General features: G+C 51.5%; 1 protein-coding gene across 9 annotated transcripts in view; it reads left to right on the top strand.

The window, feature by feature from the left end:
* The window catches only part of STIM1 (stromal interaction molecule 1), a 203,479-nt gene continuing 197,102 nt past the window's right edge, over positions 13,468-19,844 (top strand). For 7 of the 9 annotated variants that reach the window (XM_021101954.1, XM_021101951.1, XM_005653641.3 and 4 more), the window contains exon 1: positions 13,521-14,273. In XM_021101954.1, coding sequence (XP_020957613.1) covers positions 14,135-14,273 — 139 coding nt within the window. In that variant the 5' untranslated portion in view covers positions 13,521-14,134. 9 annotated transcript variants of the gene reach the window in all.

Below are 19,844 nucleotides of genomic sequence, written 5' to 3'. Positions count from 1 at the left end.
GGCGGGGCGGGGCGGGGCCCGACGAGGAAGTCGGCGGGTCGGTGCCCCCACCCTCCGCGGCCCCCCGGCGGGGTGCGGGGCCCCCCGACCCCGGCCCTGTGCTCGGAGGCACTGAAGGTCGGGCCTCGGAAGGGCAGTCCTCCCAGTCTCCTTCTTGTCATCCCCGCCCCAGCAGAGGCCCCGGCCTAGGCGCTCGGCTGTTGTACCCCTCCCCGTATCTCGCCCCCACCCATCCCCGCGGGAAGATGCTGAGAAACGGCGCCTCGAGGCCTGGTGCCTTCCGTCAAGCCCAGGGATCGAGTGATGGCCTGGGCTGGGGGTTGGCCAGAATGGGTCCGCCTGGGACAGTCCCCACCCCTGCCCCAAGTCCCGGGGGAGCGCAGGGTGGCGGTGATTCAGCAGCGGGAAGGCCCCAGACCCCTGGGAAGGGTGCGGAGACGGGGGGAAGGGGAGCTAGCGTCAGCACCCGGGGAAAGACAAGATCAGCAGAGGCGCAGGCGGAGCCGCGGGCCCCCAAAACAGGATGTCGTGTCGTCGTTCCGCACCCAGCGGCTCCGCGCGCCCGGGCTCTGGGGAGGGGGCGGGGCGGAGCCAAGTCGTGGGGCTCCCTTCGGCCCCTTTCCTCGCCGGGGCGCGCAACTGCTTGGGACTCAGGGACCGCACCCAGTCCTGAATCCTGCCGGGGCCCTGGGTTCAGGCGGGTGGGTGGACTCGTGGGCGCCCTCTGGTGCGTCCGCGCCCCGGCTTTGGAGCTCTGACAAAGATATTCTTGGTGGGACCCAAACTTTCTGAGCACCTACCACGTGGAGAGCTGCGTGCTAAGCGCTGTGAAGGAAAGCAGAGGCGTTTACGAATGGCTCCCTGTCCCCAAGAGGCTTTCCAGATAAAGAGGAAGAACAACTCCAAGACTAAATAGTTGAGTCTCTCTGAGCTTCGGTGCTGTCTTTGGCAAAATGGAACAGCCTCCCCTTCCTCTGGTAGTTGTGAGATAACACGGGAATGGATGCGAAAGACCTGCTGCCAATACTGACTCAAACACTCAACAAATGCTTCTTTTCGTCTTTTTTAGAAATTATGCTACTGGAAGAATGACTTCCCTAAACACCGTGTGCCTGCCTCCAGCTTCGGGTCTCTGCTCATTCTCGTCCCTCGGCCTGACGTCTTTCCTGTCTTGGCTGCCAGGCCAAATCCACTCCGTTACGATCTGGCCCTAATAGACTCCTCCATACCTGACTGCCTCCAGCAACACACACACACACACACACACACACACACACACACACACACGCCTCTGCCACGCACTTTATAGTCTTTTCCAGAGCTGTCCAGTGGAAATATAATGTGAATCACATATGTAACTCAAAATTTTCTAGTGATGACTTTTTTTTTTTTTTTTTTTTTTGGCTTTTTGCCATTTCTTGGGCCGCTCCCGCGGCATATGGAGGTTCCCAGGCTAGGGGTCGAATCGGAGCTGTAGGCCGCGGCCTAGGCCAGGGCCACAGCAACGCGGGATCCGAGCCACGTCTGGGACCTACACCACAGCTCACGGCAACGCCAGATCCCTAACCCACTGAGCAAGGCCAGGGATCGAACCCGCAACCTCATGGTTCCTAGTCGGATTCGTTAACCACTGCGCCACAACGGGAACTCCTAGCGATGACATTTTTTAAAAAGTAAAAAGCAGGTAAAAATAATTTTCATAATCTTTTTTACATAGCCTAACATATCCAAAATATTATCATTCAACATATGATTGATATAAAATTATTGATTATAAAAACAAATAGAATATTTTACATTCTTTTTTTCTTTCGTCTTTTTAGGGCCACACCTGCGGCGTATGGAGGTTCCTAGGCTAGGGGTCCAATTGGAGCTACCGCTGCTGGCCTACACCACAGCCACAGCCACAGCCACAGCCACGCCAGATCTGAGCCGCCTCTTCAACCTATACCACAGCTCACGGCGACGCCGGATCCTTAACCCGCTGAGCAAGACCAGGGATCGAACCCACAACCTCATGGTTCCTAGTCGGATTCGTTAACTGCTGCGCCATGACGGGAACGCCTTTCTTTTTTTTCTTTCTCTTTTTCTTTTTTTTTAATGGCAGCTCCTGTGGCATATGGAAGTTCTCAGGCTAGAGGTCTAATTGGAGCTTCAGCTGAGGCCTATGCCACAGCCACGGCAACACCAGATCCAAGCTGCACCTGTGATCTAGGCTGCACGACGACAATGCCGGATCCTTAACCTGCTGAGCAAGGGTAGGGATTGAACCTGTATCTTCAAGGACACAGGTTCAATGTCAGATTCTTAACCCACTGAGCCACAATGGGAACACTTTCTCTTTCTTTCTTCCATTCCTTCTCTTTCTTTCTTTCTAGTCACACCCATGGCATTCAGAAATTCTCAAGCCAGTGATTGAATCCAGTGCCCAGCTGCAATAACACCATATCCTTGAACTCACTGTGTTGGCCAAAGATCAAACCCTTGAGCCTCTGCAGTTGGATTCTTAACTCACTGCACTGCAGTGGGAATGCCATGATATTATACATTCTTTTTGTACTAAGTCTTTGAAATCTGGTGTATGTTTTTTTTTTTTTTTTTTTTTTGTCTTTTTGCCATTTCTTGGGCCGCTCTGCTCTCATGGCACATGGAGGTTCCCAGGCTAGGGGTCTAATCAGAGCTGTAGCTGCCAGCCTACGCCAGAACCACAGCAACACAGGATCCGAGCCGTGTCTGTGACCTACACCACAGCTCACGGCAAAGCCGGTTCGTTAATCCACTGAGCAAGGGCAGGGATGGAACCCGAAACCTCATGGTTCCTAGTCGGATTTGTTAACCACTGCGCCACGACGGAACTCCTGGTGTATGTTTTACACTTAGGATACGTCTGAATTTTGGCTAGACCGAGTTCAGAATCTCAGTGGTACATGCAGTTAGTGGGTATGGTACGAGCCAGAGATGTTAAAGCCTCCTCCATCAGATTCCAGCTGGTAAAACTGAGTAGATGAATGCATTCCCCATGATCCTTCTGCACAAGCTTCCCCTGATCCTCCAGAGTCTGAGCCTCTTTCCTCCCTCCGCATAGCACTTGGGACCTACTCCTCTCTGTGGAGGAGAGGAAGCCAGGAAAGACGTGGGGAAATAGGATCCCTCCATACTTTGCTGGGAGATTGGCATCTGATGACGAAGAAAGGATTGCGAGTTTCCATTAAAGACAGGGTTCAATGGAGGATCATATACTAAAATGGCTTCTATGAAGCCATTAAAAATTGTGGGCTAGGAGTTCCCTTGTGGCTCAGAGGGTTAAGGATCCAGTTTTGTCACTGCTGTGGTGTGGGTTGCCTCCCTGGACCAGGAACTTCCACATGCCACAGACGTGGCCAACAAAACAAACAAAGACACTATTGAGTTCTAGAACAAAGATTTTTTTTTAATAATTTTTTTTATATTCCCACTGTACAGCAAGGGGGTCAGGTTATCCTTACATGTATACATTACAATTACAGTTTTCCCCCACCTTTCTTCTGTTGCAACATGAGTATCTAGACATAGTTCTCAATGCTATTTACAGGATCTCCTTGTAAATCTATTCTAACTTGTGTCTGATAAGCCCAAGCTCCCGATCCCTCCCACTCCCTGCCCCTCCCATCAGGCAGCCACAAGTCTCTTCTCCAAGTCCATGATTTTCTTTTCTGAGGAGATGTTCATTTGTGCTGGATATTAGATTCCAGTTATAAGTGATATCATATGGTATTTGCCTTTGTCTTTCTGGCTCATTTCACTCAGGATGAGATTCTCTAGTTCCATCCCTGTTGCTGCAAATGGCATTATGTCATTCTTTTTCATGGCTGAGTGGTATATTCCATTGTGTACATACACCACATCTTCCGAATCCAATCATCTGTCGATGGACATTTGGGTTGTTTACATGTCCTGGCTATTGTGAATAGTGCTGCAATGAACATGCGGGTGCACGTGTCTCTTTTAAGTAGAGCTTTGTCCGGATAGATGCCCAAGAGTGGGATTGCAGGGTCATATGGAAGTTCTATGTATAGATTTCTAAGGTATCTCCAAACTGTTCTCCATAGTGGCTGTACCAGTTTACATTCCCACCAGCAGTGCAGGAGGGTTCCCTTTTCTCCACAGCCCCTCCAGCACTTGTTATTTGTGGATTTATTAATGATGGCCATTCTGACTGGTGTGAGGTGGTATCTCATGGTAGTTTTGATTTGCATTTCTGTTATAATCAGCGATGTTGAGCATTTTTTCATGTGTTTGTTGGCCATCTGTATATCTTCTTTGGAGAACAGTCTATTCAGGTCTTTTGCCCATTTTTCCATTGATTGATTGGTTTTTTTGCTGTTGGGTTGTATAAGTTGTTTATATATTCTAGAGATTAAGCCCTTGTCAGTTGCATCATTTGAAACTATTTTCTCCCATTCTGTAAGTTGTCTTTTTGTTTTCTTTTTGGTTTCCTTTGCTGTGCAAAAGCTTTTCAGTTTGATGAGGTCCCATGGGTTTATTTTTGCTCTAATTTCTATTGCTTTGGGAGACTGACCTGAGAAAATATTCATGATGTTGATGTCAGAGAGTGTTTTGCCTATGTTTTCTTCTAGGAGTTTGATGGTGTCCTGTCGTATATTTAAGTCTTTCAGCCATTTTGAGTTTATTTTTGTGCATGGTGTGAGGGTGTTAGAACAAAGATTTTTGAACTGTGTTCTTAGATTTCCTACCCCAGAACTAGACGGCGGAATAGAGTAGGGCTTTGGCCTTTCTTCCCTTCACATGGAGTTGATTTGCTTTTATTTGATTTATATACTAGTATTCTAGATAAAGGGCTCATTTTTTTTAAAAGTTATCTGCAACCATATTTGAAAAGTTGGTTTTATTTTAGTTTATATATTTATATATTTATTTATTTATTTTTGTCTTTTGTCTTTTTGAGGGCCGCACTTGCAGCACATGGAGGTTCCCAGGCTAGGGGTCTAATCGGAGCTGTAGTTGCTGGCCTACACCACAGCCACAGCAACACCAGATCTGAGCCACATTTGCGACCTACACCACAGCTCATGGCAATACCAGGTCCTTGACCCACCGAGCGAGGCCAGGGATCGAACCTGCAACTCATGGTTCTTAGTTGGATTTGTTTCCACTGCGCCACAATGGGAATCCCTGGAAATCAGTTTTAGAAGCATAGTGGTAAAAGTAGGTGCAAAAGACCAAAAGGCTGCATTGGCCGTCTGGGTCAGACCATATTTCCCGAGCCCTTGGTCTCGGGTATGTCTGGTCCTGGTTCAGCTTGCTTAGGTGGGAGAAACTGACTTGGCCTTGAGAAGGTCATGGTCTGATGGGGATGGGACTGCTGCATGTGGCGCTACCAGCAGAGGAGGAAAGGGCTGGGCTTCTGAACACCTGAAGCCTTGTCTTGGTTCAGCCAGACCGGCCCATGAGACTTTAGAAGAGGCCTCGCCCTCCTCTGGGTCTCAGACTCCACGGAAAAACAAGGGCTTGAGCCAGCTGAAACCTTTGAGCTCTGACCGTCTATGACACACTCTTCAGAATAATCATTAAGTAATTACGGTTCATGCATGTAGCATATTGCTCATAGTTTTTAATACCAGTTAGGTCATCTCGCTTTGTGCCCCAGTTAATCGTATCTGTGCCTCATGTCTGTCTCTGCCGCTGAGTATCAGTCCTTTGAGGTTGGTCTGATTCACCTCTGTGTCCCCCGTTGGGCCTGGCACAGGCAGGCCTGACCACACGTTTGCCTTCAGTATACATCTGTGGAATTGAACTGCCTTCAGAGATCCCGAATGTGTGTACGATTATCAGAGGTCAGGTGACTTGGAGCCACTTTTATGGCACAGATCTGGGAAAGACCAATCGGGCCAGAGGCGAGGGAGAGAGGGAGAGAGGTGGGGCTGTCTGCAAAGGCTTCTTGGAGGGGAAGATGCTGAGCTGCAGCGGGTAGGAAGAAGGCATAACCCTGATGGGTTGTTTCTTCTTCCTACTCGTTCATTTGCTGTCCTGGAATTGGTGGGTTCTTGGCAGGTGGTGTCCGTAAGCGGCGGAGACAAAAGGTCACTGAGAAAGGACGTTTAGACGTGAGACAACGGGTGCACACACTCAGTGGGGGTAGAAGAGAGAGACCGGAGGTGAGTTCTAGAGCCAGGCGGTCCAGCATTCAAACCTGGTTGTACAGCTTACACTGGGACCTTTGACAGGTCACGTGAACTTTCTTATTTATTCCTTGAACGCGTATTTATTGAAAACCTCTGGACCAGGTGGAGTGTCATAGGCCGGTGATGCAGCAGTGAAAACAAACACAAGCCCCTATCCTGACGCAACTAGCCAGGGAGATAAATCTTAAACAGGTTGTCATACAAAAGTACAGAGCGCTCTAAGAGCATGTAACAGAGTCATTTAGTGTCATTTTAAAATTGGAATGACAGTACCGTGTGCTTTGTGGGATCGTGAGCATTAAGTGAGAAAAGCAAGCCAAGAGTCTAGAAGATTGCCAGGGTTCAGCACGTAAACATTAGTTAACGTCGCCAAACACTCAGGTTGTTTTCAGGTTTTTCACCCTGACAATTCCTCCCTCTTTCCCAAGGTCGAAATGCTACAGCTGACTCAGTTCATCTCAAAGAGCAGGATGGGGACAGAGAGGCGGAGAAAAGCCCTGAACGGATCTCACCCCTGCCCTGGTGTTTTCCAGGTGGGTCCTCCCAGCCTCATTCTCGCTGAGCTCCAGCTCCCATGGCTCACCAGTGGTCCACAGGGGCTTCTGCTCGGTCCCAGCCCCAGCCTCTTCGAGCTAACCCTAAATCTGAGTTCTCCTTTGTCTCTGACTCAGCCTTCCCGGGTCTCCCCTTGAGTCCCCGGGGTCCCCTCGCTCAGCTTGCCTGAGTAGAAGTAGGAGTCTCCCCTCACTATTGCCCTTGTAGCCACCCTCAGCCACAAGCCCCATGGACCATTTTGTGACCTGGGAAGGTGATGGGCAATATAGGAGACAGCAGAAAGAGTGAGCAGGGGAAGTGACAAAGTTCTGGAGTTTTCGTCCTTGGATCCATTATTCCTGATTCCCTCTGAGGAAATAATGGGATTGGGGCGTGGTGGGGGCGGGGGTGGGGGGGGACCAAGCACCTGCCCAGTCCCTCAGGAGGGCCCCCTCCTCCCAGTCCCACAGAACAATACGTGTCCTGTTGGCCTCCAGGACACATTTGCTGCTGCTGCTGCTGCTGCTTCTTTTGCTTTTTAGGGCTGCATCTGTGGCATATGGAAGTTCCCAGACCCAGGGTTGAATTGGAGCTACAGCTGCCTACCTACACCACAGCCACAGTGACGCGGGATCCAAGCTGCATCTGCACCCTACACCACAGCTCACAGCAACGGTGGATCCTTAACCCACTGAGCGAGGCCAGGGACTGAACCTGCGTCCCCATGGATCCTAGGGGGGTTCGTTAACTGCTGAGCCACGAAGGAACTCCCCACCTCTGCATCTTTGAGGTTCTCTGAACTGAGTGGACGCCAGGTCATCTGGCTTGCTCTTCTCTGGGAAATTCCTCTCTCGTCAACTCTAATGCATTTCAGGAGCATCTCAGCTTACCCAGAGTCACGCAGCAGAGCCAGGAAGCGAATCCAGGGAGCCTAATTCCAGAGCCCCTCCTCCATCCCCCGGCCGTCCGTGTCCACGTGCACCACCTCTCTGACTGCTCTAGGCAGGTACTTGCCCCTCCTCTGTGTTCCCTCACCTGCCCCTCCACCAGTTCTTCTCCAGACATTACTAAGTACTAAATACTGTTCATCTATGTATTTCTCCTAAGAACCAAGCTCTTGGAGGGTAGGAACTGGGTTGTTACAAACTGGGGCTAAAGTGGATGGGAAATGATTGAGTGAACTTTGGCAGTAAGATTCCAGAACTGAATCTGGGAAGGGAGCTGATTCTCTTTGTGACACTAGCCTGGGGAGAATCGTTAGAAACCAAGATTTCTCTCCTCATTCCCTGCCCAGCCGGACCTTATTCTTAGCGATAGCTGTATTTGCCATTTTTGGACACCAGGGAGCACCACTGGTAACACAGCCTCAACTTTTCGGAGCAGATTTCCCACTCTTCCCTACAATTCTACCCAAGAGTCTCTCACTTTCCAAAGGAAAGCTATCGGCAGTCCCGAACTGTGTGGTGTAGAGGATGGATGGCTAGGCTACTCTACAGAGTGCCTAGCATTCACTCATTCTTTTTTTTTTTTTTTTTTTTTTTTGGCTTTTTAGGGCCTCACCTGTGGCATATGGAGGTTCCCAGGCTAAGGGTCCAATTGGAGCTGCAGCTTCTGGCCTACACCACAGCCACAGCAACATCAGAGCCGAAGCGCATCTGCAATCTACACCACAGCTCATGGCAACTCTGGATCCCTAACCCACTGATCGAGGCCAGGGATCAAACCTGCCACCTCATGGTTCCTAGTCGGATTCGTTTCCGCTGTGCCACGAAGGAAACTGCTCATTCACTTTTATTGAGTACCAGCTCTGTACTGGGTAAAGTCCTAGCCCAGGAAAATACAAAGATGAATGAAATGAAGTCCTTGATGAGCTCACAGGCTAATGGGGAAGAGAAATACTTATTAGATAATCACAACCCAGTTATATAAGTAGTCCAAGGTGTAGCAGAAGACCCGGGAGAAAGAGTAAGTCAGGGAAGATGCCAAAGGAAGGAACAGGTGACTTTTGAGCTGGGTCTTTCATTTATTTATTTATTTTTGAACCAATTGTAACTTTCGATTCACGCTGTGCTGTCATCACGTGTCAAGACCTGGCTGGATTTATTTCACTTGAACTGAGACTTGAAGGATGAGGAAGAAATCCCAAAGGAGAAAGACAGCTTGCTGTGGTTGTCACTTCATCACCTCAGACTCAGTTTCCTCATCTGTAAAATGAGTAGAGTCTCTGACTTACTTAGCAGAGCTCTGGAGAGCGAGAGAGGAGATAATAGATGTGAAAGCGCTCGCAAATAGTGGAATAGAGGCATACGAATTTTTGATCCAATTTAATTTAACCAACATCTGCAGAATATCTATTAAGAGCGAGGCCCTAAGTGTGATGCAAGACGCATGGTAAAGGCTTGGTGTATCGGTTTGAAAGAGATACAGAGATGAAAGAAAGCTCTCTGTTTTCTCCTGGGACTCACGGTGTTGTGAGGGGTTCTTGCTGAGGCTGCGTTTAGACAAGGACCCAACCCAGGGTTTATCGGGGTGAGGCACAGCTTCTGATCTGGGAAGATCCTGAAGTCTGAGGATTTTCCTATCTTATAGAGTACCTACCCATTCTGCAGTGGGGAAGACTGGATCCAGAGGGGAAATGCTTTTCTTTTCTTCTTCTTTTTTCTTTTTTGGGCTGCTCCCGAGGCATATGAAGGTTCCCAGGCTAGGGGTTAGGTTGGAGCTGTAGCTGCTGACCTACGCCACAGCCACAGCAACGTGGGATCTGAGCCACATCTGTGACCTACACCACAGCTCACGGCAACGCCGGATCTTTAACCCACTGAGCAAAGCCGGGGATCGACCTACATCCTTGGGGATACTAGTCGGGTTTGTTACCACTGCACCATCACGTGAACTCCAGAACCGGCTTTTCTGAGGTGACACCACAATCTTGGAGTCAGAGAAGAGACCAGAATGTGTCTTCTATTGTCCAGACCATAGCTTTGGCTCCCAGACACCATTTATTTTTATTTTTAAGTGTGGTAAAATACATATAACATAAAATGTACTTTTTTTTTTTTGGCTCTTTAGGGCTGCACCTGTGGCATATGGAGGTTCCCAGCTGGGGTTGAATCGGAGCTACAGCTGCCAGCCTACACCAGAGCCACAGCAACTTGGGATCCGAGCTGTGTCTGCGACCTACACCACAGCTCACAGCAACGCCAGATCCTCAACCCATTGAGCGAGGCCAGGGATCGAACCCGCAACCTCATGTTCCTAGTCGATTCATTTCTGATGTGCCATGACGGGAACTCCAAAGTTTACATTTTTAAAGTGTGTTCAGTACACTCACATTTTTTTTTTTCTTCTCACACTCGTGGCATGAGGAAGTTCTCGGGGGCCGGGGATCAAACCCGAGCCACAGCAGTGACAACACTGGATCCTTAACCTGCTGCGCTACAAGAGAACTTTGTATTGACGTTTTTTTTTTGGCCAGAACTCTTTTCATCTTGCAAAGGGGAAACAATATTCATTACACAACAATCCCCTATCCTCCCGACCCCAGGCCCTGATGACCGCTATCCTACGCTCTGTCTCTGTGAGTGTCCCTACTCTAGGAACCTTATAAAAGTGGAATCATAGTAGTTGTCCTATTGTGACCAGCTTATTTCACTTAGCATAGTGTCCTTAAGGTTCATTAGTATTGTAGCCTGTGGAAGTTTTCTTTTCTTTTCTTTTTTTTTTTGTTTTTTTTTTTTTTTTTTTTCGCTTATGGTTCAGCTATTGATCAAGCTGTAGCCCGCCTACGCCAGGCCGCTGCGGATCCGAGCCGCTCTGCACCTACTCCACAGCTCACGCCCCGTGTTAATGGCAAGGAGACCGAATCATGTTCCTGTCGGATTTCCACTGACCACGACGGGAACTCCAGTTTTCTTCCTTTTTAAGGCTGAATAATATTTTACTGTATGTATATGTGCCACATTTCGTTTATCCAGGCATCCATCCATCCACGGACACTTGGGTTGCTTCCACCTTTTGCAGTTGTGAATGGTGCTATGTCCATGGGTCTACAAATATCTCTTTGAGAACCTGCTTTCAATTTTAGGGAGCAGGTGCCCAGAAGTGAAATTGCTACAGCATATGGTAATTCTATTTTTAGTTCCCAGACACCATTTTAGCCTCACAGGAAATGCAACAGGCTCTGAGAGATTCAAGGCCTTGGTGTGAATTGGTAACATACCCTTGCTTCCTGCCTCCAAGACCCAGGCTCTTTTGGACCAAATGCGTTTTGCACCCATACCCCCAAAGAAATAGCATGGGGGCGAAGAAGAGAAATGATGCACTCGAGCTGAAAGGAGGTTGTTTTAAGCATGCTTTCCTTTCCTTTTGTCTTGTGTGTTCTCTCAGACAAATGAGTGCACCAGCAGGTGGACTGGCTTAGGCAGAAAGGATAAACTAGTAGTCTGAGTGATCAATGTAGGCTGCAAATGTGTTTTATGTGGCCTATATAGGGTTTTATACCTTTAAAGGGCTATGTCTTTTTTTTTTTATATTTAATTTTTTGTCTTTTTAGGGCTGCACCTGCGGCATATGGAGGTTCCCAGGCTAGGGGTCTAATCAGAGCTGTAGCCGCCGGCCTATACCACAGCCACAGCAACGCAGGATCCGAGCCATGTCTGTGACCTACACCACGGCTCATGGCAATGCCAGATCCTTAACCCACTGAGCAAGGCCAGGGTCAAACCTGCATCCTCACGGATGGTAGTCAGGTTTGTTACGCCTGAGCCATGATGGGAACTCCCAAAGGGCTATATCATTTAAAAGTTCAGATTTTCATCTTCTCCTAAAAGTGATCCAACAATACTGAGTCCACCTTCCTGCCTACTCACCAGTGTGCCACTGTCCCCACCACTCCCTCTTACTTCCACCTACTTCTCTCGGTAATATTGGCTATTTCCCCATTTTGCTGTTTGAGCTTAAGACTCCTGGCTCAGAGTGTAGGTCTAGGAGAACCTAGATCAGGGGCTTATCTTCTGTTAGGGCCAGCTTCTCAGCACACCACTGTTACTTGAGAAAAGAGTCATCAGAGGAATTAACTTCTGCCAACCAGCTTTTACTGAACCCTGACTATGTATAGGGCCCATGACTGGATGGTTGTTTCCTAGACATGAGTAAGGCACAGCCTCTGATCTCTGAAAAGCCACAATCTGATGGAGAAGGCAGACGTGTGTACGGTCTGATTCTGGACCAAAGGTGTGTGTGTGTGGGGGGGGGGTCAGAGCAGCAGTTTCTGAGATGATCTGGAAGTGTATCTGAAAGGAGAGGCCAGCTATATGAAGAGGTGGTGGCACCGGGGCAGAGGAGAGTATTTCATGCAGACACAATGCCCTAGTGGGGGGGGGGGGGGCAGCTGAGGTTCCGTGCGTTTGAGGAACTTAAAGAGGGCCAGGGTGACTGGAGTTTAATGAGTGGGGTGAGTGGTAGTAGGTGACGTCAGATGTGTATTTTTATATCAACAGCCTAACCCTTAAGCCGGGCAGCTGTTGGGCAAATCCATGTTGCCGGTCTCCAGAAGCCTTGCTCAGGACAGGTAGCTGGCTTAGCAGTGTCAGAGGAGGGACCAGGCCTAATCCCTTCGCCTGCCTCTGATGCCAAGGACAGGGTAGGGCACGGAGCAGGTTTCAGTAAAGATCTGCTGACAGCATACTTGAGACGAGAACAGGAAGTGCAGGCTCTGTTGAAGGCGGCCCAGGGCGGCTCCCTCTTTATGGGGGCAGGTCGCTAACGCCCCTAAGCCACAGAGGGCTGGGAGAGTAAGATGCAGGGAGCAACGAGCCACAGGCCCTACCCGCGAAAATCTCGGAGGGGAGGGGACCTGAGGAGGGGACCAGGTGGGAAAACGCGCTGTGAGAGTTGAGGGAGGGCATCCGTTTTAGCTTAAATGAGTGTGTGGCGGGCGGTCAGGAAGGCAGATGGGGGCCCTTGAGCTGAGACTTAGGGGAGGGGTAGGGCAGTTTTACCTACAGTGGCTTGGACGCTTCATTTTGTTTTCTGGCATCATTTCCTCTTAAAACACCAACAGGCCCTAATGGGCCTCCGGCGGGGCGGGTCCTCGCTCCTCTCCCCAACGCTCCGCAAAGGGGCAGGGCCACCCAAGGAGCCCGGGTCCCGACTGCAGCACCCAGATCTGCCCGCCAGGGGCCGCTGCGCACGGGGTGACGAAGCGCGCGGGTTCCTAAGCTGCAGAGAGGAGGAAGCCGATTGGCTGCGAGGCGCGGCGGGAGGGCGGAGCTTCGGTTGCCTGTCCGGAGTGGGGGGCTGGGAGCGCGCCCCCGGCCGCAGCAGGCCCGGCGGTTGTCGCCGCCGCAGCCCCGGGCGGCAGTAGTGGTGCTGAGGGCTTCTGTCCAGCCTGGCTCTAGAGCTGAGGCGAGTGGAGCCAGAGATCCGGGCCGGGCTGCTACTGTCATCCTCGCAGCTGTCGCCGCGGGCCTGGGTTACCTGAGCGACTGCGTGCCGGGGGCCCGCCGGTCCCTCCGCCGGCGGTTGGCGCGGGGGAGACGCTCGCGGGGGACGGGGAGGCCGGGACCCGAGCCTTGGCGGGGGAGAGCGGTCCTGGCCGAGACCCGCGCGGGCCAGCGGCCGGGAGCGCCCGCGGGGGTCCGGGGGCGCCGGGCGGCTGCCTTGCCCAGGTTATTCCGGGAGAAGCCCGGCGCTGGGGCGGGCCCGGGCTTCGCTGGGGGCCGGGCGGCGCGGGGCGGGCCTGCCGGAGAGCACGCCCCCGCCCGCCCCGGGCCCGCCCCGCGCCGCCCGCCCGCCCGCTCCCGAGCCTCTGTCCCGGGCCTGGCCCGTGCGCGTCCGCCTGCTGAACCTGGGCACTGCCGGGCGCCTGGGCACGGGACTGGGCGGGGGCGCTGACCTCGGCCTAGGAGGCCTGGGATCCCCGAGCCACCCGCGGGGGCCTGGGAGTCGCACGCCCTCCTCGAACCTGTGCTGCTCGCTGCTGCTCGGCGGGGCGCGGCCAGGTGCCCCCCTCTCTCCCTCTCTTGTCTCCCTCCCCCACCCCGGTGCCCGCAGGTCGTCCTGTCCGCCCGCCCCGTCTCGCAGGGGTGTAGCCCGCTGCGGAGCTGACAGCCGCTCCGCGGCCACCCAGCCCAAACTCTCCGGAAGCGGCCCGAGCCGACAGGGCGCTCAGGCCGTCGCAGCTCCGGCGGACCCACTATTGGACCAGAGGCGCCGGCCCTCCTCCTGCGCCCAAACTTGGAGCACTTGACCTTTGGCTGCCAGAGGAGGCCAACTCGCGGGTGGCTGGACAGCTGCGGCACCTTGAGGGCATCTTGCCTGGGGTTCCAGGACCGTCGGCTGCACTCCGGGGCTCCCGGCTTTGCCTCTGGGATCCCGAGGTGGCCAGAGCCGGCGCATGGTGACTGAGACCGGGAGTCATGGATGTGTGCGCCCGTCTCGCCCTGTGGCTCCTCTGGGGGCTCCTCCTGCATCACGGCCAGAGCCTCAGCCAAAGCCACGGCGAGAAGGCGACCGGAACTGGCTCAGGGGCCGGTTCTGAGGAGTCCACTGCAGCAGGTAAGGCCTTGCCACGGGCAAGAACTGAGTTGCCCAAGTGGGGAAGTTGAACCCTGGGTCTCTGCATGTGCAGTGGATGGAGGCCCCACACATGGCACTGGCTGTTCTTAGTAGTCCAAGGAGTTCTTTCTGTTCAGGAGCCGTGACTACTGTCTCTCTGTCTCTCCGACAACTTCACTCATCCCTCCTCAGGGTGTCCTTTGTTGGCAGTGAAAGGAGGTCTGCCTTTGGGGTAGCTTGGCCTTGCAGGTCAGCAGGCCAAGACCCCTTCTCAGGACGACTTGACTGCGAGGGTGGCCTGCGCGGATGATAAGGCTGTTGCTCTTGGCCAGTTTCAGCACTTGGCAGCACAGGGAGGTTGAGGCTGCTTGGGTTGGTCAGGGAGAGCCAGGACCGGGCCAGCTCTGTTACTCCATAACGTAGTGTTGAGGTGTGCCGGGCTATTCCAGTAAGTGTGGGAAGCCAAGTCCCTCCCTTCCCCTAGGTGATCCGCTGTCTCCTAGCTGTGCCCCTTTGAAATAGCAAAGCAGCTCGTTCCTTAGATGGTTTCTGACTTACCGCCGTGGAGTTCAATGGCCTTTTCCTGAAACGGGCGTGATAAAATTCCTGGGACCACTTGTTGGCTTATTCTCTCTCTTCTGACTGATGAGGGTAGGAATTCTACGGTATTTTCGATCTGTCCTGGTTTTCCCTGTGCACCCAGGGAGCCTTGTCAAACAGCAGGAGCCCTGGAGTGCTGTGGCAGGAGAGCAGAGCACGTTTAAAATCCAGTTGTCGTATATGTGTGTGTGTGACTGGGTCACTTTGCTGTTCAGTAGAAAGTTGACAGAACACTGTAAACCAGCTATCATGGAAAAAATAAAAACCATTTGAAAAAAAAAATAAAACTGACTTGTTGTACATAAGGCTGAGAAGGAATTCAGTTTCGTATTCCCATGTCTCTCACCCTGTCACTGGGATTTGCCAGAAGCAGTGAACTCAGAGTGAGGAGAGTTTATAGCTGGGTTCTTTCTGTGGGTGGGCGAGCTGGAGTCAGTATCTGTTGATGACAGGGAGGAAAAGGAAGTGGAGGTCGTGGTGGCTAGGAAGTTTCGTGGACGGATGCAGAGGCTGGCTTTGGCCATAGACCCTTTCTTAGGAACCCCCCTTTTAAATTCCTTGACTGGGCTGGATATGATTGCAGGTACCCCAGGTGCTGGCTTCCAAGTGAGCCCAGCATTGCCCAATGTACCAGCATGGTACCTCGGCTGTTGCTTTGAAGATGGGCCCTTCTTGCCTGTGAATCCTGTTTCTCCAAACAGTGTCTCCTTGGCCCCTGACACCCAGCTCAATGCTTGGAAGGGGAGGACTGGTAGGCAGATGTAGGTCAAACTTTGAAAAAGACTAAAGGAGCATCTCTGCTGTTCCAGTGACATCCTTGTTTGTAATTGATAATATGTCCCTTTTTCACCCTGTAATATGAGCGCCTGACATAAAATGTGCATATATATACATATATTTTTTTTGGGGGGGGGAATGTGTTCTATATTTTAGACACACGCTGAAAAGGAAGACGTTTTGAAGTTAGATGTTGGCTAGCTATCAGGAAGATTTGTTCGTGTGTGTTCGTGTGCCTTCCGTAGGTCCTTCCAACATCCCTTACAACGCTCCTGATTCGAGCTTATGGAAATAGCCCTCCATGTGTTGTAGGGGCCTGGCTGTGTGGATTATCCTACTTAGCCTTCTTTTTTTTTTTTTTTTTCTTTCTTCCTCTCAGTTCAGAAATTAGTTTGTCACCACCGTATACTGAATCCCAGGAAGTCTCAGAGACCCTGGTGCTGGAAGTGACTATGGTTTGGGGTAACCTGGAGGCCCCAGTTGCAGCTATTTGGTAGACTGTCCCCTTAGGACTGTCTGGGGCTTTGCCTGTGACTCAGATAGGAACTCATTTTTGCAAAGAGGTGGCCTAGGCTCATGAACTGGGCTCTGCTAAAGGGTTTGGTGAAGAGCTTCCTGTGCAGCCAGGAACTCTTGTAGCCTTTCCTGTCCCTCTGGAGCCTCAGAACACAGGTGTTTTACTTACCCTTAAAGCTGCCACCTTTTGGAATCAGATTCAACATATTTAGTCAATTTGTGTGTTCTCTAAAGTTTGTGTTTTACAGTCTCTCAGCTGGTTTTCCTACAAAAGTCTCAAAATTGTCCTTTTAGAATGAGGGGCAAGTGATGCCATCACCATTTTTGCTGGTGAAGAAACTGGATCCCGTGCTCATTTTTCCGATTCTTAAGTCCTAGACCTCTTCCATCTTCCATCTTCTTAGGGCCCCCCTCCTCCCCCATTAGAGGTGCACTGGGCAAGCCCAAGAGAACGTTGCTTCCTTCTGGCGAGTTAGGTAGGCCCCGGTGACTCTGCAGCAGAGATGCGAGAAAAGGGCGGGCTTTCTCTCCTCTGCAGAGTCTTCTGGGAGGGGGGGGTCCAGAGAATTTTTCTCTCTTTGGAGAGGTATATGCATTTTTTTCTCTCCTTGCATGTATATGCCTATTTTAAAGGTCTGCCCCTCCAGTGAAGGCAGATGCTCTGCGAGGAGACCCTCTCATTAGGCTGTGGAGAGGCCACTCCTGGCTCTTTGATGCCTGTACATGTAGCTGTGCTCAGTTACTTTCTCAGAAAAGATCTGTGCCTGACTGTGCTACCCTGAAGTCTGCACTTGTGAAACTGGCCTGGAATTGATGCTCGGAACTTCCCTTAGACGCTGGAATCACTGCCTGCAGAAACTCCACGTGTGTCCCGCAGAACGTGTGTGAGGGGTCGCAGGTGTGTCTGGAGTGGTGACTGCCAGAGCTGCTTGCGGGCCTCTCATCAGGAACTCTGCTTTGACTCAGCATAGCTCAAGCCGGGGCTCGGACGATAGATATGCTGGCAGTTTGCGGAGCGCGGCCGGACTTCTCATCAACCCCTCGTGGAGTGGGAGGCCGGAGTCCCGCCTGCCCACCCAGCTGGTTGCTCCTGCCTCCAGGGCTATAAATGGCCTGGCCATCTTGGTGGCTATGCTAATTTTAGCTGAGGGTGGCTCCCGGAACTGGACTGGGGCCAAGGGCAGGTGGGTGGGGCTTGGCCCAGGCTGGCATTGGGGGATGGGCAGAGGGGCCCACTAATCGTAGAGCAGCTAGGACAGCCTCTGCAGCCACACCCCAGCTTGGCCAGTCACCCTTAAGGTGGTTTCAGCATCGAATGGTGGACATCAGTTTCCTCATACGTCAAAGTAAGTGGGTTGGGAGGTCTGCTGTGGCACAGTGGGTTAAGGATCTGGCATCATCACTGCAGCGGCTCGGGCTGGTGATGTCACCAGCTCCTGTGGTGTTTATTCAGCAAATATTTGAGTGCCTCCTCTGGGCCAGGCACTGTGTTTGGTGTTGGAATTTAAGGATGAACCAAACAGTGACGTCCCCTGCCCTCATGAAGTTTACAGTCTAGTGGGAGCTCGACAAGCCACCAATCAATACCCCGTGGTAAGCGCTACGGAGGAAACAGAGGGTGGGGTGGGGGGTGATGGGAGGAGCGCAGGGACCCCCCTGCTAAGACGCTACTGACACCAGTGACATCAGCAGTCGTAACAACGTGCGTTTTTCCGTGCTTACCGTGTGGCCGGCACGATTCCAAACATTTTATTCCTTTTCATTCTTAGAACCATCCTGTGTGCTGGGTTGTACCCCTGGTTTATAAGCACGGAAATGGTCTTAGCGCAGTCAGGTGACTGCCCAAGGCTGTACAGACAGCAGGGACGAGCCCCAGAATTAGACCCCAGGCAGTCTGAGCCTTCTCCCACCTCCACCTCAGCCACTAGGCTGTATACTCTTTCAGAAGGGTGTGGTAAGCGCCGTAGTAGCGGTAGGATCCGTACATACAGAAGGCTGGGGAGGCCCAGAGCAGCAAGTGACTAACCCTGCCTGGGAGAGCTGGGGGAGGCCTTTCCGTTTCCCCCATAATTTTTCTCAGATCTGAGGAGATCAAAAGTGGTTGCCTCGTTCAGAAATTGAGCAGTGGAAACATGAGTTAGTTTAACTTACTTTTTTGGGGGGGTCGCACCCTCAGCATGTGGAAGTTTCCAGGCCAAGAATCACATCTGCGCCACAGCAGCGGCCCGAGCTGCTGCAGTGATGATGCCAGATCCTTAACCCACTGTGCCACAGCAGACCTCCCAACCTACTTATTTGACGTATGAGGAAACTGATGTCCAGAGAGGCTTCACAGAAGTTCCATAGTGGGTCACTGGTGGACCTAGGCAAGGACATTTGAGTCAGGGACCCTGACTTGGTTGGTTGTTCAACCCACAAGTCCAGTGAGGTGCTTGCTGCTTGCTACGTACTATGGAAGAACTTAAGGCTACCAAAGAAGTCTAGTCTGGGCGTGGGGGCGGGGATATATATTTAGAGAATATGAAATAAAACGTAATGGACAAGCTTAATGAAGCACAAAACCAAGCAGGGTGGATCCTGTGGGTTAAGGATTAAAAGAGCTCTGTGTGGGCAAAGCTAGGCTAAGGTGGCTGGAGAGGGCTTCCAAGAAGGAGGGCCTGGGGGGAGGCAGAGAGAGCTGGGTGGGGAGAGGTCTGACCTGAGAATTGTGGGAGGAAAGGGGGCACCAGAGATCCGAATTGCCCCTGTGAGCACAGGGGGACTGGCTCTTGGGCAGCTGAACAGTTACAGGGCTGAGTTGCTTCAGAGTTGGCCAGCTACCTTGCACGAGGGCCTGTAGACAGGAAGGATGCCCTCACGGGTGATCTGCAGCAGGTCTGACAACTACTATTACTCTAATTTTAAATTAATGATGAATGTAAATAATATTTGTAGACATCTGTCCTAATGTGACATGAAAATGCCTGTAATTTCTGTTGGTGAAAAAATCATATGATGGTGGGTTAGAATATATAATGAAAGGAAATGCTGACTTTCCGTGAGCGGTATTGAAAGTGTAAATGTAAATGAAAGAAAAGGTATAATTTCTTCCCCACCCAAATTCATAGGCCTCCCTGAATTCTTCTCATGGGTCCCTTAGGAATGAGGGGCCTTCATGTTAAGAATTGCTGTTCTTGGATTTCCCGTTGTGGTTCAGGGGTAATGAACCTGACTAGTATTCATGAGGTTGCGGGTTTGATCCCTGGGCCCACTCAGTGGGTTAAGGATCTGGTGTTGCCTTGGAACCTCCATATGCCATGGGTGTGGGCATAAAAGGCAAGAAAAAAAAAAAAGGATTCCTGTCTCTGATAAGGAAGGATGAGGGCTTGAGGGGAGGCTTTCCTAGGTCTCCACAGGCCTTGGGGTTGAGCCCAGAGGCCCCTCATTTCCTGCTGGGTAGCTTTGAGATCCATTGCTGAGTGACTTGATGGGCATGCTGTGGTTTATTTCCCTTTGAGGGAAATGATTCTCCAGGAAACGCAGCCGCTCTGGCTGTCAGACTTTTTGGGAGAGAGAAAGATACCAAACTGGGTCTCCAACAGAACTTTTTTTTTTTGGTTACTGCTGGTAAAAAAAAGTGAACTCGTAAGATACATAACTAAGTATAAAGAATAATACAATGAATACCCAGTGTGCCCA

This window comes from Sus scrofa, chromosome 9 (genome assembly GCF_000003025.6).
Source record: "Sus scrofa isolate TJ Tabasco breed Duroc chromosome 9, Sscrofa11.1, whole genome shotgun sequence".
Lineage (NCBI taxonomy): Eukaryota > Metazoa > Chordata > Mammalia > Artiodactyla > Suidae > Sus > Sus scrofa.
The sequence above is the reverse complement of the archived record's forward strand: the minus strand, read 5'-3'. Positions and strand labels throughout refer to the sequence as shown.